At 43.9% G+C, this 23,763-nt stretch overlaps 1 protein-coding gene across 1 annotated transcript in view; it reads right to left on the bottom strand.

Annotated features, from left to right (window-relative positions):
* The window catches only part of RAB20 (RAB20, member RAS oncogene family), a 29,088-nt gene extending 5,791 nt beyond the window's left edge, over window positions 1–23,297 (bottom strand). Inside the window, exon 1 of the mRNA XM_019731074.3 lies at window positions 22,793–23,297. Coding sequence (XP_019586633.1) covers window positions 22,793–22,964 — 172 coding nt within the window. The 5' untranslated portion in view covers window positions 22,965–23,297. The remainder of the gene's footprint in view (window positions 1–22,792) is intronic.
* Between the last annotated feature and the right edge of the window lie 466 nt (window positions 23,298–23,763).

Genomic DNA, 23,763 nt, shown 5'->3' with positions numbered 1-23,763 from the left:
AGTTCACAGTCACGGGCGAGGTCTAGAACATTCCACCTGCATGTACGTGTTTCTAAGCTGATAGTGAACTGGGTTAAAGAATGGCCCATGGAAACAACTACTCTCTAGGAATATTTACAAAGAAGAGATGTTTAAAGCTCTTTGAGTGCGATAAGAAAAAGGAACCACAAGCCTTTCCAAGGTATTTAAAGGCGTTGGCTGTCCCGGGGCCACTGCTGGGCACAGCTGCCTCCACTGGTGTGTACCAACTGCAGAGGCAACAGGGCAAGAGCACTTTCAGAATCTACTTTTCAGGCAGAGGTTCCATCCAGTAAATGAGTGGGCGAGGAGGCTACCACCACGATACCTGTGTGTGATGGTTGCTTTTATGGGTCAACTTGGCCAGGCCATGGTGCCTAGTTGTGTGGTTGTTGCCTTGAAGGTACTTTTTAGATGTGATTAATAGCTGCAATCAATTGGCTGTAAGTAAAGCAGATTACCCTTCATACATACTGTGGGTGAGTCTCATCCAATCAGCTGAAGGCCTTAACAGCAAAGACAGATCTCCTGAAGAAAAAGGAATTCTGCCCCCAGATTACAACTCAAGTTATAAAACATCATGCCAGATTTGCCAGCCTGCTGCCCTACAGATTTTGGACTCAAGTCTACAACATCAGCTCTTCCCTGGGTCTCCAGCTTGCGAGCCTGCCCTACGGATTTCAGATTTGCCAGCTGCCACAATCCTGTGCACCAATTCCTCCCTCCCTCTCTCCCCCCATCTCTCTCTCTCTCTCTCTCTTTCTCTACACACACACACACACACACACACACACACACACAATCTTTCCCCGAAAATAAGACCTAGCTGGACCATCAGCTCTAATGCATCTTTTGGAGCAAAAATTAATATAAGACCTAGTCTTATATTATATTATATAAAACCCAGTATTATATTATATTATTATATCATATAAGACCTGGTCTTGTAGTAAAATAAGACTGGGTCCAAAAAGATGCATTAGAGCTGTTGGTCCGACTAGGTCTTATTTTCGGGGAAACACAGCATAGATAGATAGATAGATAGATAGATAGATAGATAGATAGATAGATATCTCCACATCCTATTGGTTCTTTGCCTCTGGAGAAGCTTGACTAACACACTTAGAGCTATTCACTTACTTCCCTGGCAAATGTCCCCTCGGGAAGGTTGCTGCTGTGAAAGCCAGACTCTCCAGAGGGTGACCCTCTTTCAGCAGTCTGTCTCCTCTCCTGCTCCCCCACCTCCAGACATCTCCACAGAGGCCCTGATTCCCTCCATAAACAAAGAATGCCCCGTCAGCCCCTCCTTGCGCAACAAGGGACACCGTGGACCACTACACATCCTTCGGGTATTGGTGCCTCACAGCTGGGTTACACTCCCGGACCCCATCTCTAGCAATCTGCACCACAGTCTGTGGGAAGCTGTGCTTCTCAGCCAAACTGGCCACTAGCTCCATGGGAAAGAGGGGAAGTGGCCTGAAAAGGGCTGTCAGCAACCACAAGTATCACTTTGACCCACACTGGTTACTTCCCATTAAGGATTCCTTGTCTGCCCTCCTCACTAGCCTGAACAGTTCTCTTCCTAAGTGGAAATCTCCTCCCACCTACTTCCTGGGACTTCTTAGCTGGCTTTAAAATAAAGCATGAACCCCACGAAACTGTACAAGCCTTGTCCTGTCGGGTTTTCAACAGCTAAACAATAACTATAGGAAAGATGTGATTTCCAAAACAGCTAGCTAGGAGCATCTTGTAGTGAAGTGAGGTGGGCACAGCACAGGGAGATGGGGAATGAGATGAGCATTGCATTCAAATTTTTTTCTTGGGTTTGAAGTTATCTCCTCCTTTCTCTATCTTTTATTCTTGTTTTTTGTCCTATAAAAAGGGGATTTCTAAAGTGTCCTACCATCTGTCGTCAGCTGAGTGGTGGCCCCAAAAGATACATCCAGGCTCTCATCTCTCGAACCTGTGAATGGGACCTTATTTAGAAATAGTGCTGTTGCAGGGATAATCAAGTTAGGATGAGGTCATTATGGTGCAACCTAACTCAATATAACTGATGCCCTTATAAGAAGAGGAGAGACACAGAGGCAGACACACACACAGAGAGATGGATGACAATGTGAAGACAGAGGCAGAGATTGGAGTGATACATCTACAAGCTAGGAAACCACCAGAAGCTAGAGAAAGGCATGGAACAGATTTCCTCCCAAGAGCCTTCAGGGAGGACCTGGGTCTGCGGACACCTAGACTTCAGACGACTGCCTCCAGAATTGTGAGAGAATAAATTCTGTTGTTTAAGCCCTCCGGGGTGTGGAACTTTGTTACAACAGCTGCAGGAAACTCATACTCCGCTATGGTATGAATTGGGCTATAAGCCAATGGCCTCCTCATTCACAAATACCAAAAGCCATGAATCGCACAAGAACTATGTCCATGTGAAGGGGCTGGACTGCCAAGAGAAACTTCTGCTCCCTTCCCCTCACCACTTTCTCTCCCCTCTACCAGCAGATGAAAAAGCTACTTATGAACTTCAGTGAACTGCACTGGAGGAGCAGAACAGTGGTTCTGATAACAGTGAACTCAAATACCCAGTCTCAACGAAGACAAAGAGTCACATGCCATCGTTTGAGCCAAAGTCAGCAAATCTGCTTACTTCCTAAAAAACAAGTCATAAATCACAAAGCTAAGTTCCCACGGACATAAATGTCTAAACTTGCTTCCCTGGTTCTACTTCGACTTGGTACCTAAAAGGAATGAACTTCACCCTCTAATCCGATTTACACAAGAAATAAATCACCCAAGTCCAGTTCATTGTCTTTGTTGAGAAATACCAGAAGAGGCAGTAACCACTGAAAAAGAAAAACTAACGAATTATCCAGCCAAAGAAGTCAATTAGCTGCATGTTGAGAGGGGAAGCTGTCACAGAGCTGTTGTGAAAAGTACAGGTGTCCCGTAAGGGACAGGTAAACTTCAGGTGACCAATAGAGTTCCCTCCATGTAAGGAGCTCCATCCTCATCAAGCAGACAGAACCGTACCAGGTGCTTATTCGGGATGCATGCTATTCTAGCTCTTCAAGTGAGTACACTGACTATTCATAACTTTCCAACAGCTAAATCCTTTGCACTCACTACTTCCAGGCACTGCACCAAGCCCTTTACATGGTCAGTCATTTAATTCCCACCCACCCTAGGGGGACCGCCATGGCACTTTCATCCCCAGGCCTGATGAAAACACTAACAGAGAAATGCTGGCTGGCCACAGACATATGGGCATCAAACAGCAGAGGCAGCACTTGAACCCCAGCATTCAGAGTCCAGAGGCCCCCCTCCTAAGCACAATGCTACACTGTCAGCTGCAAGTCTTACCCTAGGATGAGCTGGGGAGGTGGGGGCTGGTTCCAAAACAGAAGGCCAGCATTTCCCAATCTTGAAGAAAAAACAATGGGATGATTTCTGTTACGCCTGTTATCAGAAACTGGGCAAACCCAAAAGGCATGATAAGCACAACAGGCGGTAAGTGTGAGTCCTGAGAGAAGCAGCTCCCGTAGGATCAGCTGTTTCCTCCCAGCAAGGCGGCAGTGTGGACGGGCCTGAATGAACTGTTCATTGTTCGCACATGGTGGTAACGCTGTGTATGCAGACACACGGCTGGCGTCTACGATGCACTTTTTGTCTACAAAGGCTTATCTTGGCCTCACCAACCCGGAGCGGGAATCACCCATCTCCTGGGTGAAGACCCTGAGACCAGGCCCTTCCCACTGCACTGGATAGGTGAGCGCCCACGATGGTACATGTCACCACCGCACAGGGAAACCGCCATGGAAACCATGTGCAAGGAAACACTGAGCCAACAGTCATCAGCTAGATATGAAAAAGTAGGCGTTTAAAAGGAAAAAAATCCTACCCCACAGTATGAATGCTTTCTTTTTTTTCTGCCAGAAGAAAAAACTAAAACCTCAACACAAATGAATGAATTGCAGCCACAAAAGATGTGATTAAATAACATTTTAAAGAAAGGCTAATAATTAAAATCCAATAAATAACTTAGTTGCTTACATTTATAGTTCCTTTCATTTTGTTCTTAATAGTCTGTGACCATGAAAAGGCATTCAGAACCGTAGCTGTGCTTCATGACATAAAGGACGATCGTTATTTTTAATCTACCGTGTTTCCCCGAAAATAAGACCTAGCTGGACCATCAGCTCTAATGCGTCCTTTGGAGCAATAATTAACATAAGATCCGGTATTATATTACATTGTATTATATCATATTATATTATATTATATCATATTATACCTGGTCTTATATTAAGACTGGTATTATATTATATTATATTAGGCCTGGTCTTATATTATATTAAAATAAGACCGTGTTTTATATTAATTTTTGCTCCAAAAGACGCATTAGAGCTGATGGTCCAGCTAGGTCTTATTTTCGGGGAAACATGGTAGGAACCCGGGCTCACATTAGTAATAAAATGAAAAACAGCATTGCAAGACTTAGGTACAGGGATCTGCTGTAGGCAACTATTTAACTACAGTCATCCAAACCCAAGCTTGTAAAATGAAACATTCTTCCTTTTATAAATAAAGGAACCCAAATCCAAAATGTATCCAACTAACAAAATAGCAACATGTAAGGGAGAAAACAGTGTTTCAGAAAAATGGATATATTTTCACATTTAAATACATATATTATACAATGTATTTTTATCCAATTCAGCACATGTGTCATTTCTATTGTTTCTGTTTGATAATTTGAAGGTTAAACTAAAAACAAAGAATGTGTCATATGCTATATGAACCACTCAAATAATTAATTGAACATAAATTAATCCCTTACCTGCGACTCACTGATTTGGCTTTCTGAAATAATTACTAAGGTTATATAATAATAACTGGAATTTAATTCTCAATTGATTTACCCTTTTCAGACATGAATTTACTAAAAATAGTTTAATAACAAAACCAAATAAGTCAAATAAAGAGATGCTTTTAACACTCTATTACTAAGAAAAAGATGCAAATCCAAAGAAAATACACTTATGTAACAGATTTAGTTTTAAAAAACAAAAAACTCTCACATAGGAGGATATTTAATCCAATATTTTTTTATCTTCAACAGATACTCTGTTGTCCTGTGATAATTAATTTTTAGGATGAGATTATCAAAGTAAAATACAATTCTTTGCTAAATTCTCTACTTATTAAAGCAGGAAACTAAAATCACTTCAGATTTTTTAAAGCAAGTTTGAACTTGTTTCAAAGTCAAGACTGAACTGCAAATACCATATTAAGAAAACTGTAACCCTGCAAAGAGTTTTCTCTAAATACTAAGTTATCTAGAATAGCCTCTTATCTGGAGTACGCCATTCAGCAAATATCCCAGTTATTTCTAGCAGCTTTGCTATACAGAGTAGTTTTTTCTTCTTCATAATATAGAGTCTTCTGAGAAATACACAGCAGAGAATAAATGTTTTCCTGTTAATTCTATCCCAAAAGAAGCATATTAAACCCTTTTGAACAAGCCTAAGGAAACAATGGACTTTGCAGATGTTTACAATGTCTAGTTACCTCTTGCTTAACAGATTGGGTGTGTTCTAACAAAATTCACGAAAAGTACATTATCTATTAACAGACATTGTAAAATGCCTTCTGTGGGTGAAAAGGGCAATCTGGTGTGGACATAAAAGAAGCCACATAGCAGACCTGAGAAGCTCAGTGACCAAAAGTAACCACACGGGATGGTCTGATCATAAATCCCTAACTGGGCAGGTCACGGTGGGTAGTCACATCCCGGGCCTATAGCTTCCATGGCGAGCCCTATCCATTGTTCTTACCCATCTAGAATAATATACCTTTGGAAGTCAGAGTAATTTTCTTTCTCAGATACCTCAAAGGCATAACCGCCAGCAACAGAGCTGCTGGGACCTATGGCTACACAGTAACCAACCAGTTAATCAGATTGGAAATTAATTAGGTTTGGAATGTGCTGTTACAACTGCTGGAGAAAAGACGTGCAGCTAAAGAAACAGGAAGTCAACCAGCTTTGAATAGTGGGAACAAAGTGTCCCCCAACAGCCCAGAAATGGTTTCTAATAAGACACAACGCCAACATGGCACTGCAACTTGGCAAAGTGCTGTGATATGTGCTGTGATATACGACTCACCACACACCGTTCCTATCTACTCATCATGCGAGGTCCTCACAGAAGAGTTCCAGTTATGACACGAACTTAGCAAGTATTTAAAACATCCTCCATTCACTCTGACTTCCCATTGTGTAGGACAAGCCGCCAGCGAGAAAGGAAGACCTGCTGCCTGTTGTTGGTTATTGAGCTGGGCACCCCTGAGCCAGAGACCCCTGAGCCTCGGCGTCCTCACCAGTTTCTTCGGGTCACCTGACTCCTCTAACCCACAGTGGCTGCTGCTCCCTAAGGGAACTGCCATCAGAGCTAACGCTGACTGAGATTTCACTTCAGCTGCCGGGTAGAGTGGCAAACTCCACATGCACACACACACAGGCACACACAGGCACACACACACATGCATGCGTGCTCTCTCACACACACACACACACACAAAGTTTATTGTGTCCTCCCTGCTGCACATTTTACAGATCTTTAACCAGAGGCCCTGCAAGCTGCTGCAGCTGCTTAAGGACCCCCAAGAGATTAAGACACTCATGACACCCACAGTGGTATGAATAGCTTAAGGAAGGAACTGCCCCACAGTAAGGGTTTTAATGGCAGTGGAGGACATCTAAATTCTATTAGGACAAGGATAAGATTTGGTCAAGCAGTTTTGAGCAATTCCACCCTGATCCGTGTTAAAAGACAATCTTCGAGAAAGGGCAAAACCATGACACTCAAACAGATATGAAAAATAAATATAAGTTAAAGATCTTATTTAACTCCTTTAGGGAGGGAGCCAGACATGCCATACCGGCTCCAAGACGTCAAAAGGGCACCGTGTCTATGGGGTATACACACAGGGACACTGGAGTGTGGAGGATGACAGAGAAACACGCGTAGAAAAACAACGAGGAATGATGACGTGATGTGCGAATGGAGCCACAACTGTTTTTCCAACAATGTGTTGTTTCGTACACCTGAAACTAATCTCTAAAACTGAGGTCCCGAAGTAATGCCTGTCCTGTCACCTTTGCTGCATGGCATTTATTAGAGGTACATGCTCCTTGTCTGATGCCAGTCTCTCCACCGGACTTAAATACCAGGATGAAAGGCGGTCTACTTGGTTACTGCTATTCCCGGAGCTCAGCACAGTGTCTGGTTCATGAGATGCGCTCCACACCCGTGCTGACGGAATGAGAGAACCTGGACTTACGCGTACTGAGTGCTCACTCTGTACACATGAGGAGTCTAAAGCCGGAAGGAACCCTGGAGGTCATTTTGCTGAGGTGGTAACTGCAGCGCCATGCAAGGCTCCTCAGAGCTCGGAAGAGCACAAAAAAATGAGTGTGAGCACAAAGTAGGGAAAATACCAAACTCTCTACCTCCTAAAAAAGAAACACAAGGCAATAGATAGAAAAGGCACAATATAAGACTATAAAATACGCCCTTTCTTATTGAGCAAAGGACCTCTTCGTAGCTATCGTTCTTCACTTTTAAGCAATTAATAATTATACACCTTGACTTTGGAAAAAATGTGACCATTTTATTTTGGAGTTTTATATTCCAATTTGATAATCTGACCTCATGGAAACACCAAGTGGGTCATTTGTTCTTCAAATGGAAGCTGGATTTAAGCATACTGCAATTAAATGAATATTAAATGTCCAACACAAATCATACCTCACTGATTTTAAAAGTTCTATCTTAACAAATCAGAGAAAATCTTAACAAATCAGATGGGCACAAGAAAAGCCCTAGCTATTTAATGCTTATCCCCCTTTACAAAGGTTGAGGGTACCTATTGTGTGCCAAGAAACAGAAGATAACATCTATAATATCACTGAGAACCTAGTGAACCATGCAGAACCCTTTCTCATCTATTATCTTATATAAGCTTCATAATTAACCCTGTAATTAAGGTTTATTACTACAATTTTAAGAGGAGGTAACTGAGACTCAGAGATACAAAGATCGAAATCCTCATCTTATTTTCTTTTTTTTTCCAACAACCCAGTGCTTCTTTATGTATGTAGACTTAAATATATACATCTGATGGTCAAGTTAAGATAAACTGTTGTACTCATATTGTATATACATTCTATGATTTAGCTTAACCCCCATAGGAATAAAAAATACCTGACTTGATTGTGTAACAGTAATGGATGTGGGCAAAACAGCCTTTTTTTTTTTTTTTTTAGTTTCAGGTGTACAAAACAATGTAACAATGTAACAGTGAGACATTTACACTCCTCACAAAGTGATAACCCCCCTCCCCCAAACTACTACCCCTCTAACATCATATATAGCAAAAGTGCCCCAATCAATTCATCTAAAAAAAAAAACTGCTGATTCCCAAATGCAGCCGTGAGTGAAAGGTGGCACCTCTAAACCTGTCTGTTGAGACAGCATGAGTCATTTCAAGAAATGCCCTGAGATGATGGCTTTCGAAAAGGCGCATAGTAAAACATTAGCCTTCTATTACTAAGTAGAAACACCCACTTTTATTGAGGACACAGCAGCTCAAAGACCAGGGACATGGCACTGGGTGGCCCCCAGCACACAAGGCTGTAACTGCCCTGCAGTGTTTGCTACAGGACAGGCTGAACTTTTGCACAACAAATCACAAAAGTGTTCTTCCTTTTCCAGAATTCAGATAGATCAGAAACCTGGACCACCATCCAACGAGGCTGAAGGGCTTATTGCACTGGTCAGGTCATTCCACAGGCACCTTCTCTAACAAGATGATCCAGAAACAGCACGGCCCAGCTTAGGGAAATGGACACATCCAGGACCTCTAGCTCAAGGACAAGTCACACAATATACTGGATGAGCTGGCTCTGGATCAATGAGAACACATCTCAGACCTGGAGACACGTGTATAAAGGGCACATAATTCTACATGGATAAAGCACTGACTGCACAGGCATTTTGATACATTAATCTTGTTAGTTATAAGACAGCCCAAAGGTTGGAACTATTTTTAACTTACCACTTTTGGGCACAGCAGTGCTTTTTGTTGTCAGCTCACAGGCACATCATGCACTAAACAAAAGGTGCTTTGATACACAGTTGTCACATTGTGTACATGCACACATAGATTACATATCATACACTGAGCCTTCTGTCCCGGTTCACTCTCACTTTGGAGATGTCACTTCTGTGAAGGTCAAGGCATGGTTTGGTGACTAAGTGCATTAACATTGGAGTGTTTGCCTGGCTCAGATCCCAGCTCAGCCACTTCTGGGCTTTGTGTTAACTCACATGGGATCGACCTTCTTACCTCTGTGAGTCCGAGAGAGGATTACAGGAGTTAATAATGCATCGCCCTGGTGCACAGTATGTGCTCTATAAGCAGCAGCTATTAATTGGCCAGAATCTGTGATAGAGCCTCATCTTGAAGGTCTCGAGAGATGATTTTGGTGGCGGGGGGGGGGTCCCTGAACGACTTTGTAAGGCTACAGTCTACATGATAACTCATCAGCCCACAGTCAGCATTACAAACACATCAGTAGATTTATTTTTTATATCTGAACATTTACTTTCAGGTATAGGTAAACATTGCCCATGTAACCCAGAATAAAAATGTTTCTTACATGAGGTATAAATGTTTATCTATCACAAGAGCAACTCTTGATGCCTGTGAAGGCTGTTACTAATAAAATAAAAATAAAATAAATAGGGAAACGGTCAGCAGAACACGAAAATAAACATGAGTGCATTAGCTAGGCAACTTTGGTTACAACATTGCTTTCTTTTGATCCAACAAATATTTTTTAAAATTTTAAATAATTCAAGGCAGAATAATAGATTACATAATACCATAATTCTAACCTTTGAGTATTATTTGATGTACTAGCACTAGCATTACATAGAACAACCTTTAAGAGCTATATTTTATTTCTTATTTAAGTCCAGTTAGGCCACAGTCTTTCAAGAAAATGCCCTATTTGGAAATTTTTCATGGCTCAGGATTTTTACTATAATTGTAACAATCTAACCCTCAGTCACTGAGCATTTGGCTAAAATATGTATTAAGTGCACCTCTAATTTTCAGAAATAAAGGAAAAGGCAAACTGATAGCAGTTTTCCAGTAGTATAGTGTTTTGTTTGCTTGTTTGAGGAGCGAGACAAAGGACATAACAGTGACTAAGAAAAGAGTTCTCTGAGAATCTGTAAGCTAAAAACCCCCAGTCTAGCTGCTATCAGCCTTGCACACCATAAGGGCTCAGGGCACCTGAGGAAGTTATACTGTTCTTCAAAGCAGCCTTGAAACATGCAGAAAGGTCCAACACCTCTTCCAAGTTCCCACAATGTTGACGAAAAGCAGCTACTATGGCTTACATTCCAAAGACGGTGATGTGAATACATTTGAAGAGAATGCCGGAGTCCCGTTATAACGAAGGACAAACACACTGTTCCTGGAGTCGTGGGGAGTGGCCTGAAGGTCTGTGTAGACTGGTGGGTTCTGAGCCACAAGGAGGCTCTCCCACCCTCTCCCTGCTATGACTCCAGACCACCCACCCCATACCTCTCACCCCACCCTTCTTGAGGGTCACTCCTACCTGAAGCAGTACTTTTACAAATAAACACAGGAGCATCTAAGAAGAAAAAGGTCTTTTGCTACTCTACCAAAAAATAATAATAATAATTAATAATAATAACAATGCTTTTTCTTCCAACAATCAATGTTCCAGCAAACTGATGGATGCTCACTCAGCCCACATGACTGGCCCGGGGACTCTTAGAGACATGCAGTGACACTTTACAAATTTGCAACTTAGGCTAGAGTATTCTAGGCTTGTTGCTATTCAGGCCTGTGCTCCAAAACAGGGAATTTTGGGGTGCCTGGGGTTTGGCATTGGTGGAAACAAAAGAGGGCATTCAACAATGGGGAGCTGAATGACTATCAGGAACACGACGGGGAAAAGTGAGATCCCCACATCTCACCCCTTTCACAGAAATTAGAAATCATAGACTAATAAACTGTAAGTTCTTCTAACATTGGCCATTTAAATAGAAAGCTGTATATGAAATGCCAGTCACACATCATCCTAAAAATGTCAGACAGTCAGTCACTGCCCCAGTCCATTCTCATGAAGGTGTGCGGGTGCACGATGGGTAGATCTCTCTCTTTTTGTTGGCTGTCTGGTGTCCTGTTGGATTTGTTGTTTGGTCCCAAGCACGATGGAGCCAGTCTCCATCTTCATCTGGTCTTGGTGGATGGTGTTCAAAGGGCAGAGTGTACAAGAACATGCTCTGCTCATGGACGGCACCAAAGGAGAGTGCTTAGTGTTAGGAAGGGTGGAAAGGACACCATTAAATATGACAAAAAAACCGACCTCAGATCCAGGTTCCTCAGCACCCAGTGCAACCTGAGCAACCTTTGAGGCCTCTCTGGGCCTTAGTTTCCTTATCTGAACAAGGGAGATGACAAAAATACCAACCAAACAAAGTAATTGTAAGGAATAAAAGAGACTAGGCCCAAAAGGCCCTAAGCATGCCATTGGGCACCCAGGAAGCCAAGAGATAGCCCTGCCACGCGCATAAGCAGGGACCTCGGGGAAGGTAAGGGCTGTAGATTAGCAACCTGGAAACCCCTAAGAAAACACTTCCAAAGCCATTTTTCCATTGGAATCCTGCCCTGGTTTCTTAGCAGACTTCAGTAGGGGGGTATTTCACAGCCCCTGAAATTAAATAAAGTTTACATGACAGCAATAGCAGGAAAGTATCACGGAATGAGGTGCAAACAGTGCGAAGACCAGTAGTTAAAGAGTCACAAGAACCCAACTCTGGCCCCTGTTCTGCCACCAACTAGCCATTAGATGTTGCATAAATAACTTACTGAGTCTGTCTCTTCATCTGAAAGAGGAGGAGGCTGAGAAAATTGGCCTTTAAATCTTGTTCTGGTTTTAGAGGATTATACCAGACTCTGATGTCAGTTTGTGCCCTATTATATGGATACCTGTAATGGATATGCCAAATTTAATGACGCCCACTGTGTCAGGAACTTAAGAATCTTCAACAGCTCCAAAGCTGAATAATGGCTTCTACGATGGTCAAACTGGTCTCATCTTTGCTGCAAGCAAACCCAGAGAGGTCAAAGCTAAGCTCTGCTTTGCCTATAGGTCCAAAGCCATTTGATCCACATCACCCCCCAAAAATGGGAAACTGAGTTATTCAGAGGCCTACAACTAGCACACAGAGAGAGACCAGGCCAGAGTGAGGGAAGACATCAGTTCCATCAGCATCCTTTAGGTCCACAGAAGAAATCAACAAATGCTTACGAAATACTTTATAGGAGACGCAAGCTCAGCTTGGCTTATGTTGGAATATAAATACTAGAGTAAGTATGTGGATTTGGGTTAGCTTGGGCTATGCAAGAAGGAGATCTCAGAGAAAAGAAGTGGATTTTTAATGCTGGGTGGAAATGATTTATCAGCGGAAAAAGGGGAATAAGTGGTTGACGCAACTGTCACCAAGCTCCACAAGTAAACTTCTTTCTAAAGAACTCTGTGCCGAGACACAGTGAACTTTTAAATTCGTCTGATTTATGGCCAAGAAAATAATCAGGACGAGAACTTTACAATTCTTAGGTCTCTTATGTCTAGTGCCACTTTCCAAGTGCCCTGCCTTTCCGACTGCACCTCTATTACACGGGCAGAGAAATAAAGGAAATTTTCATTGCAGAATGACCCATATGTGCGTGTATAAAGTCAGCCAAGAAAAGTAAGAAACAGACTATTTTCCTCATGAAGGTGTCTGAAAGTTAACTACCTATGTAGTTTATCCAAGTCTGTACATGAAAACATAAGTATATCAAACATTCAATAAAAACTTAAAAATTGGCTTTTTAACAAATGGCGTTGGGTCAACTGAGTGTTAAACACACACTTTCCATTAACCCAAATATACCACTACTAGGTAATTTACCTGCAAGATGAAAATTTATGTTCACACAAAAACCTCTATGTGAATATGTACAGTGGCTTTATTCATAATCACCAAAAACTGAAAACAACCTAAATATCCTTCAACTGGTGGCTGGATAACCACATGGTACTACATGCATGTAACAGAACATCACTCAACAATGAACAGGAATGAATAACACATGCAACAACACAGATGCATCCCAAGTGCATTAGGCAAAAGAAGCCAGACTCAAAATGCTCCATACTGATACTGAATGAATGTAGAGAAGGCAAAATTATAGGGACAGAGAACAGATCAGGGCTGCCAGGAGCTGGAGGGGAGTGAGGCAGAGGGACACGGAATTTTTTTAATGATGGAAAGGGTTTGTATTTTGATTGTGGTTGTAGTTACACAACAATGTTTGTCAAAACTCCTAACTTTATACAAAAAGGGTAAATTTTGCTGCATATAAACAAGCATTCAATAAACCTCACTTAAAAATAAAACAAAACCAAGACAATTTTACCAAAAAAACAAAAACTATTACCTATGTAAAACTTGTCACCAATTTTTACACGACAAAGCCAAAAGCTTCTAAAATTCATGTGGGGAAAAAAAACACTTTTCCAGGTTTACCAAAATAGCATAATAAATATGAAATACATTATTAAATAGCATTCTATTGCCTGTGATTTAAAGAACAGAACAAGTGAAAAATTCTGAATTAAAGTGGTGGCATATATAGTAGAGGCATGTCTTTCCAGAGTCACTTTTTTGGGACTGAAAATGAATAAGACTTGCATATCAATATTTTTCATCTTTGCTTTCAGCATTTGAAAAATATTGTGCCACTTCCTTTTGGTCTCCATGATTTCTAATGAGATATGTTTTCATTCTGACATTTTTTTTCTGGTTGCTTTCAAGATTTAAAAAACATTTTTATTAAATTTTTGGGGGTGACATTGGTTAGTAAAATTATATAGGTTCCAAGTGTACTGCTCTATAATACATCATCTATATATTACATTGTGTTGTTCACCACCCAGAGTCAGTTCTCCTTCCATCACCATATATTTGACCCTCTTTACCCTCTTCTACCACCCCCATCCCCTTATTTTTAACTTGTCCCTTAATTTTTAGAATTTATGGTATGTCTTGACATGGGTTTCTTTGGATTTATCCTGTTTGTGATTCTCGCAGCTTCTGGAATCCACAGGTTTATGTCTATTGCCAATTTTGGGGAGTTTTCAGCCATTATTTCCGCTTATGTTTTGTAAGCTTCACCCTTTCTCTTCTTCCAGGACTCCAATGACAAATGTTGTCTCTTTTGTCCCACAGGTCTCTGAGGCTCGGTTCATTTGCATTCAGTCTATTTTCTCTCTGTGTTTCAGGTTGAGTAATGTTTATTTTTCTGTCTCCCAATTCATCGGTTCCTTCTCCTCTCCCTTCCATTCACCTTTTGAGTCCATCCACTGAGACTGTGATTTTGATTACTGATTTTTTTAAGTTCAGACATGTCCATTTGGTTCTTCTTTAAATACATTTTTGGCAAGGTTCTCTTATTTTTTTTCATTTGTGTGTGTTCATAATTGTTCAATGAAGCATTCTTATAATGGCTGCTTTAAAATCTTTATCAGAAACTCTAACATCTCTGTCATCTCAGTGTTGGCAGCTACTGATTATCTTTTATGATTCAGTTTGAGATCTTCTTGGTTCCTGTATAATTTTTTTATTGAAACTTGGACGTTTTCCTACCGTGTTATGAGATTCTGGATTTTTCACAAACCTTCCATTTTAGCTGGCTCCCTCTAATGCCATCCTGGAGGGGCTGAGGGGGAGCTAGGGTGGGCATTGCCTCTTTCCTGATAGGTGGACACAGAAGTCCAAGTTCCACACGTCGTGTCCACTCGCAGCACAAAGTGGGAGGGTTTATTGTTGTCTGGCGGAGATGAGTGCGGCTACCTCCTTAGCCTTCTCTGACACCACCCTGAATGTCTGGCTTCTTCAGCTCCAAGTATGGGATGCACGAGGCAAAAAGGAAACCCAGGGAGCTCACCACTGGGTCATTCTTTGGATCTCAAGGTCCCTGGCCAGTCTGCCTTCTTCTCTCCACCTTCCAGAGTCTTGCATTTGTGTTGTACATCACATTCATAGTTTTTAGCTGTAATTAGTAGGAAGACAAGGGAAAAGTACATCTGTTCCATCTACCCAGAAGCAGAAGTCCTGTTCTGTTATTCTTCAGTGCTAAATAGATTTTTAATGATACCAAAGTCAAAAGAGATGAGTTCCTCAAGAGGTGTTCTAAGGACACATATAATTAATGCCACAGACCAGTGTGCTTCCTTCCCATGCACACAGTGGCCTAAATTTTAGTTGCATTATGGGGCTCATGACAATAATATTTTACAACACTTTTATCATTCCAAGTCAATATGTTGTTAAGAAAATAAAACCACTAATCTCAGCCTCTCCAAATGTTTTCCCATTGCTTTCAACAATTTCATTCAGCAAAAACTTAGCTTAAAAAATATTGTAGAGTAAAATGCTAGATTCTATAGAGAACATAAAAATGAATGAAACCCAATCTTCTCTCTAGGAGTTTGTACATCAGAGGAAAGACAAACAGGTAACAAAAATAAATAAAAGTCAGAATTCAATAAGGAACACCAGGTCACTTTGTAGCACAGTCTGGAGGAAGGAGGAATTGTTTCTCTGCTACAATGACCAAGAACTGCTTCATAAAATAAGTGACATTGAAAGATGGGATAAAATTGAAGTTGGGCATCTCCAGGCAAGGGGACATTCCCAGAGAAAGAGACCATAAATGAATGTGAGAACAGAGGGAAGACAGGCATATGTGATGAAATACAAATACAGGCACACCTCAGAGATACTGCAGGTTTGGTTCCAGAAGTCAGTTGCAATAAAGCAAATATCGCAATAAAGCAAGTCACACTAATTTTTCGGTTTCCTGGTGAATAAAAGTTATGTTTATACTATACTGTAGTCTATGTACAATAGTGTTGTAGTCAGTGTACAATAGCGTTATGCCTAAAGAAACAACGTACACACATCAATTAAACATACTTAGCTAAACATAGCTAAAAATGCTAACCATCATCTGAGTCTTCAGTGAGTCATAATCTTTTTGCTGATGGAGGGTCTTGCCTCAATGTTGATGAAAACACAGTATCTATGAAGCACAACAAAGTGAAGCGGAAGAAAATAAGGTATGCCTGTAGCACAGACGGCTAAACTCTAAGTACCTGTCTGGGTTAACAAAGGAGGAAAAATAATCCAGGAAGGCTGGGAGGGGCTTTGATCGAGGATGTTGACTGGATCCAGAGGCCCAAAAGAAACACCCCCTCAGCAGTTTACAGAAGAGACAGGAGTCTGGGCCAGCAGGGGGTGAAATGAACACTGCAACCTGCCTAGGCCAATGGACAAAGGACGGCAGGACCATGAAAATCTGTCATCACAGTGATGGAGCCGTTACCCTAGGAATAAAGTTGTTTAAACGCTTGTGTGTAAAATTTCTTTTTCACAAAGAGGGAAGTTATGTGAAGTCTCAAAGAAGCAAGAGTGGCACGTTCAATCTGGAATTCATCAAGTTTCTATTTCTCCTGTGAACCTAAAAATAGGGCATAAAATCATCTTCCAGCGACATTACACGTGATTCAGGTATCAGTTAAGGAATACGATTGACCTTAACCAGTTAAATTCTCCTAAATCAACGCCACACTAGTGAGCCTCAAATACCTCTTCCCACCCCCAGAATTCTTGACGCCCCCTCCAGGAGGACTCTGGGCTGACCTCCCAGCACGTGCAGTTGCTCACAGGCATCCTTTGTCCTCTGAAATCTCTCAGTATAATGGCACTTTGTCTGCCTTGCTGAACCCCAAACACTCGATTTCTTCCACCTATCGTAATACTCACATTCATATTCAGGGCAGTTTTTGGTCAAGAAAGCTAAAGAATTCTGCAAAGGAGGCCTTGCACCCAAAGGGCGCCCATTCAGTCTTCAGGAGCAATAAAAATGTGGACCCACCTACAGAGACACGATCCACCTACAAAGATGTGGGCCTTCCCACAACACAGGCTTCACAGGTGGAGCTCCCAGATCCCAAACCTAAACTAAGACTTATTTCCAAGAATGTTTTTCAGTAGAAGCGCATGCTCATCTGAAATCCAGGCCCCCACCCTCACCCCAGTCTAGCTCAGAGTGGACACGCAGAGGAGAAACTTGAGAGCTGCTTGTTGAGTTTAATTGAACCATGGGTCCCTCCATCACTGAATGTTAAACTCTTGAGAGTTTCTGTACTACAGAAAAGACTTTCAGAGAAGTGTTTTCCCCCTTTCTATGGTCTAAACTAGGGATCAGCAAACTGCTTCTGCAAAGGGCCAGATAGTAAATGTTTTTGTCTTTCTGTTCTACCTGGTTTCTGTTGCAACAACTCAGCTCCGCTGCTGCAATGGGAAAGCAGCCACACATAGTAGGTAAATGCTGGGCAAGGCTGTGTGCCAATGTAACTTTATTATGGCAATCGGTGAGGGTCTAGGTCTGGCCTCTGATCAAAGAAAGCGGATATAATCCACCAGAGGCTGTCCTGTCACACAAATACTGATCGACGCGCTGAGAGTCACCATGTGAGGACCCCCAAAACCACTCAGCAGCTGCACTAATATCATGAGAACCAGCTCAAATCCGAGTCCTCCACTCCTGGCTCCACATTTTCCTCAGGCTATCTACCCACTTCGGTGCCAATCTCTCAAGTCTCTTAAAAACACGCCGTCCTTACAGGCCAGTCCAAAGGATCAACGGTCAGTAACTGAGGTCCCTGTCAAAGAGAGCTGCCGCCTTTCCAACCTAAAGTAACATCTCTTTGGACACAGCATCCCCCCACTTCCCTGGATTTAGGAGCAGCTGCCTACATGTGGGGCTGTGGCTGTGCCTTCTGCGCAGAGTGGAAGCCAGAGCTATGGGGGGACTCAGGGTCCTCACATGGATGGTTCGTCTCATCTGGCATCTTCAGTTGTGTGTCACCCCGTCCTTCAGAGATGCTCCCCCTGGGCCAGCACAGATATTCACAGGACTGAGGCCCTCGGTTCTGCCACAGGCAGCCAAGTCCTCTCAGCTAACTTCACAGGTATGAGCAATTATATTCTCCCTCCTCCAGGCACCATGATTTCATAACCTGGAACTCTAGTATCCTCTCCTGGGTTGCACTAAAGTTATTCAAGAGAAAGATCTTAAACCGACAGCTCTGAATTTCCCTTCTCTTTGATCTCTCCATTTATTGCAGAATTATTTGTTAGGGAGTCACCCAAGCCTCTTTTCCCTGTGTGACATGCTTGGTGGTGGCACTCATTGTCCTAATACCCGGGGCCAGGAAAGGATTGTTTATTTAGCAAACACTGAAACAACATGCTTCCTCGTTCCAGGTTCTATTCCAGAGCACGTTGCCAATATTAACTCATTGATTCCGAGCAACACTCTAGCTGGGTGCTACAATTGTCCCCAGTTTATAGATAAAGAAAATGAGGTGGAGAGAGGTGACACAGCCACCAACTCACACATGTGGTCAATGGCTCTGGTCAGCAGAACAAGGACACCCCCCCCATCCAAAGACGTCCCCTAGTCCCTGGAGCCTGTGAATATACTGGTACATGGCAAGAGGGTACTAAGGTTGCAGACAAATTGAAATTGCTAACCAGCTGACCTTAAAATAAAATGATCCTGGATGACCAGGATGAGCCCAGTGTAATCACAGGAGTCTCTTATTTTATTTATTTATTTTAAGGAGGGCGCAGCTCACAGTGGCCCATGTGAGGATCGAAATGGTAACCTTGGTGTTATTAGCACCACGCTCTAACCAACTGAGCTAACCGGCCACCCACAGGTCTTTTAAATGTGGGAGAGAGAGGCATGACAGTCAGGGTCCAAATTATGTGATGAGAGAAAGACTCCACCAGCCACTACTGGCTTTGAAGATAGAAGATGAAGAAACCACGAGTTGCGGTCAGGCTCCAGAGCCTGTGGAAGGCAAGGAAACAGGTTCTTCCCTAGGGCCTCCGGAAAAGAGTACATGTAGTCCTACGGACACCTTGATTTTTGCCTGGTGAGACCCATTTAGGATTTCTGACCTGGCTTTTTTTTTTTTTTTTTTTTAAGCCACGATGCTTGTGGTATTTGTTACAGCAGCAGTAGGAAACGGAAACAGATTTTTATACTGGGAGTGGGGTGCCGCTGTAATGAATGTAGAAGCGGCTTTGGAATTGGGCAACGGCAGAGGCTGGAAGAATGTGAGAAGCATGGTAAGAGGAGCCTATATTGCTTTCAGTTGACTGTTACAAATATGGATGTTAACCGCGCTGCTAGTGAGGAGGAGAAAATCTGTATCATCTTACAGAATACCTCAAGTGGCATGAACACACTACAGGGAGAAATGTGGGTGTGAAGAGCGCTGCCAGCAAGGGCTCGGATGGACATGAGGACTGTTACTGAAAGTGTCAGAAAACGGTCTTCCTGAAACAGATACTGGGGATGCAAACACGAGTCACGTCATCCCACCTGTGAGGGGCTGCCGCTTTGAGGGATGAGGGGTAAATGCAGAGGGGGCATCAAGCCTCTCAGCCTCTGGTGATGGGGTCTCCGAAGGCACACTGTCACTTTCTCATCACCCCTCTTTATTTTCTTCAAAACAATGATCAGAGGTGAAATGATACCACTTATTTCTTTGTTGGCCTCTCCCCTTCCTCTGGAATTTAAAGGCACAGAGCAACAAACCTGTCTAGCTTGTTCACTGCTGCAGAATGGGGCTTGGAACAGTGCCCGGCGGGGTCACAGCAGTGCCTCAGTTTACATTTGCTAAACAATAGGCATCTTTTTAGACTGCTCAGACCAACCAAAGAGCGACAGAGAGGAGGTGGTGCTAAGTTCTGTTGGTGTTCTGTCTCATCTCTGAGCAACCTCCTTTTGCTTCTGGGACGTACCAAACCCTATGTGGTGACTGCCCCACATCAGACTGCCCAACTAGGCAAGGGTCGGAGCCACAAGGGTACAATGGGAGGACATGGGCTGCACCTGGACAAACCAAGTCTGAATCCCACTCAACTTCTACCAGCTCTGTCTCCCCCTCTTTAACATGCAAACTGTTCGCACCTCCTTCTGAAGGAATCTTGTGTCAAATGAATAAGATCCTACTTACCAGCCTAACAAATTTCCTCCCCTCCCCAGCTCCACCCACCAGTCCGCCCTACAGGCAGCCAAGTCCTCTCAGCTAATTCCATAGTACAAAAGCAAAAGCAAAACAGAAACTCTGACCCCTTACTATCGTTTTTTACAATTAAATATCCTAACACCCTCCACACCCCCATATCCTCACCCCACCCATCTGTGTGACCAAGAGCAACGTTAAAAATCATTGTCTTCTAGCCGGTCCTCATCCTACTGCCTTCGTTATGAAAATTAAAATGAACACAACTTAAAAAACAATGTCTGTGGAATAGAAAGAAAGTTTAGAGCAAGACAAAAGGAGGAAAAAAGTAGGATCCCTTAAAAGTTAAACTTTTGACTTTCCAACAGTAACTAACGAAAAGGTATCTATTCCTAGCTCTCCTTTGCCTCCAAGTGTCCATAACCCCACAGTCACCGAGAGTCAGTCACAGAGGTAGCCTGTGTGACTGTTGACCCTGATTCTCGGTCACCCTGAGCATGTGTACACAGGAGGTCTGTGATGTGGAGAAAGGGTCTGCCCCGCCCCCATGGCCCGGGCAGCCTGACTGAGCTCATACTTGGGGTTCCAGGAATAAGAAAGCAGCAGCTGAGGCAGACAGGAAATGAGTCGCCACCCCTGGGAGCCTAACAAGGTATCGGGACAGCACATCATCTGTATTACCAAATCCTCTGGTGATCGAGATTCTGCCTGCATTGTGGCCTTGTTGCTGAAGAAGAAAGTGGCTAGTTGAAATTACCCTGCTACTTCATACCCTAAATGCTGGCGATGCCTGCTCTGACACCTAAGGTCGGCTCCTGTTCCAGAAACACCACACCTCGTGGTAATGAGCAGGTTCTCGGAGAAGCCATGAGGTTCTCAGGGCTCTCCATTTGGGTCACCCAATGCCAATTCTGCATCATCCTTTTCTAAAACAAGGACAGCAGTTAAGTTCAATCAGTCAACAAAAGAAGCAAAAGGCCCAGACTTCCTTGTCCAAAACAAACAAACAAGTCGTGTTAATTTGACTCCGTTTGACTTCTAGAGTTTGTGTTCCATCGCTGCCAAATGCTTAGTGCTAGACAATCAGCTTAAACAGTAAAGTATCTTTGAGAACCCTCACTTTGCAGCCTGGAGCTGGAGAAAAGAGCAGGGAAAGGTACATTAGTACCTGGAAAATGCTGTTTTCACTGCATGATTGCAAATAAATTAGTCAAGATATTAACTGCCATAACAAAAAAGATAGCAATAAACAAAAAGGAGGAAGGATGGAGGTGATGTACTTCAGTAGACTTCATTAATTCAATTTTAAACAGAGAATTAGTTAAAATGTTGTTTATCTACCAGATTGGTGCACCAAAGTTGGCAATTTAAAAATTCTAGACAGGATCTGTGGGTATCTATATCATTTCTAAAGTGCTGACAAAAAAAAAATCAGACCTTAAAGTTTCAGGCCTCTAAAAAGTCACGCTCATTGAAAACGTGCCATACTATTTACAGTTTCATTTCCTTACAGTATCTTATTCTTTTTTCATGGGGAAGGAAATATATTTCCTTCTATATATTCTATTGTAACACCATCACTGCCAGTGTAATTTTGCAGTTAACAAACTTAAAGCTTGAATCAAGATCTTCTAAGTTGTACTTTTGAAAAATCAAAATAATACACACACTAAAAACAACTCATTACCTATCATAAAAATGCTTCTACAGAAAATCACTTCAAGCCCCCATAACGTATATGAGCTGAGATCCAGCAGATGATAAAGAAACTGGAAAATGCAGATATACTAGGGACTAAGAGAGGAGAGACTTGAGTTCTGTTTCTTACTTTCCTGACTAAACCTTGCTGGGAAAGGCTCCGTGCCTCAGTTTCCTCTTTTGTAAAACAGGGGATAATCATACTAGCTTTGCTTACCCCTCAAGGTTGTTATGGATAGCAGATCAGATTATGCTTGTGAGAGTACTTAAGTGAGTCTGGTTACCACTAGCAGGGTCTGCGCAGGCCTGTGACCCTGGAGCCAGATACTGCCATAGGAGCCAGACGCTGTCATAGGGAACACAAGTGATACAGGTCCTCTCTTCAGAGCCAGAGGTACCTTTAAAGTGTCACCTGGATTGTCACTAAACGCACGAGCGGCAGAACAGTGTTTCCCAATCAGCAGAGGAGAACAAGTGGGAACAGAGAAGGGTCAAGGGTGGCGGCGCACTGTGACTGGCAGCCTGATTCCTGAGACGGGGTCACCTGCCATGGGAGGGAGGGACCCTGTGCACTGGAGGGGGAGGCCTGCCCTGGGGGGTCCCCGTGCCTAAGGAGACTTGTAGGACTCCTGCCCTGTGGGACCCCGGCCCTGGGTGGGGGGGGGGGGACGTGTCCTGGGGACCCTGCCTTAGAGGACCCTGCCTTGGAGGACGCTACTCTCTGGCGGGAAGCCCCTCGCCTGCCCCCTAGCCCCCGCCCCGTCCCTGCGGAGCTCCAGGGCAGTGTGGGCCCAGGCAGCGCCAGCCCTTTACCTGCGGTGTCCCAAATGGAGATGTTGAAGGAGCGCCACTGCTTCAGGTAGAAGGCGCCGCCCACCGTGCTGACCGTGTCAGGGAAGCGCCGCTCCATGTACCTCTGCAGCAGCGACGTCTTTCCCACGTTCATGTCCCCCAAAAGCACGATCTTCCCGTCGGGCTTCCTCATCTTCCCACAAGAAGACTCCCCGCGACTCCCCGCGACTCCCCGCGCCCGTGCGCCCGGGAGCAACCGGCCACCTCCCGCGATACCGCTGGAACCGAGATCGCCCCGACCCTGGACTGTCGGACCCAGGACTCGCGGAGACGCGGACTCGCCGGCACCCGGACTCGCGGGGATCCTGAACTTGCGGGGACCCGCCGGGACCTTCCGGTTCGGACGCCCGGGAGCACGGAAGAAGAAGCGCGTGTCAGCGACCGCGAAAGAGCTGGGGACTCGTCCAGGACGCTCGTCCAGGGCGCCCACTACTCGCCCGGTGCCCCGCCCCGCCCCTCCTCCAGGCCCCGCTTCCCGGGCCCGCCCCCGCAGCGTTCCCGGCACCCTACCCGGGCCTCGCCGGGGGCCCTGCCCCGCCCCTCCTCCCCCCACTCCCGGCCCCGCCCCTCTGCCGCTCACAGCCTCCCGCCCCCGGCCCTGTCCCCCCCTCCCCTCCCCGCCCCCCCTTCTCACCTGTTCAGCACCCAGGGACGCGCCCCGAGCGACGCCGGAGGCCCAGGGCACTAGTGACTGGAGCCTTGAGTTCTTCGGGGAGTAATGGGGGCTCCTTCCCAGTGCAATCCACCCAGCTGTGTCGATTCCCTTATCTCCGTGTGTGCAAATGTAGCCACGAGTCAAGGTCTCTATAAAAGTTTACCTGAAATAAGCATCTGTGAAAATCCATCCTGAGACCCTGACAGTTAACGGTTAGAAAACTGGGGAGGAAGGGTAACTGACTTTAGGAGGAGCGATTTCTATGGTCGTTTTTCGG

This window comes from Rhinolophus sinicus, chromosome 16 (genome assembly GCF_057876585.1).
Source record: "Rhinolophus sinicus isolate RSI-liver-muscle chromosome 16, RSI-T2T, whole genome shotgun sequence".
In the NCBI taxonomy this organism is placed as follows: Eukaryota; Metazoa; Chordata; class Mammalia; order Chiroptera; family Rhinolophidae; genus Rhinolophus; species Rhinolophus sinicus.
The sequence above is the reverse complement of the archived record's forward strand: the minus strand, read 5'-3'. Positions and strand labels throughout refer to the sequence as shown.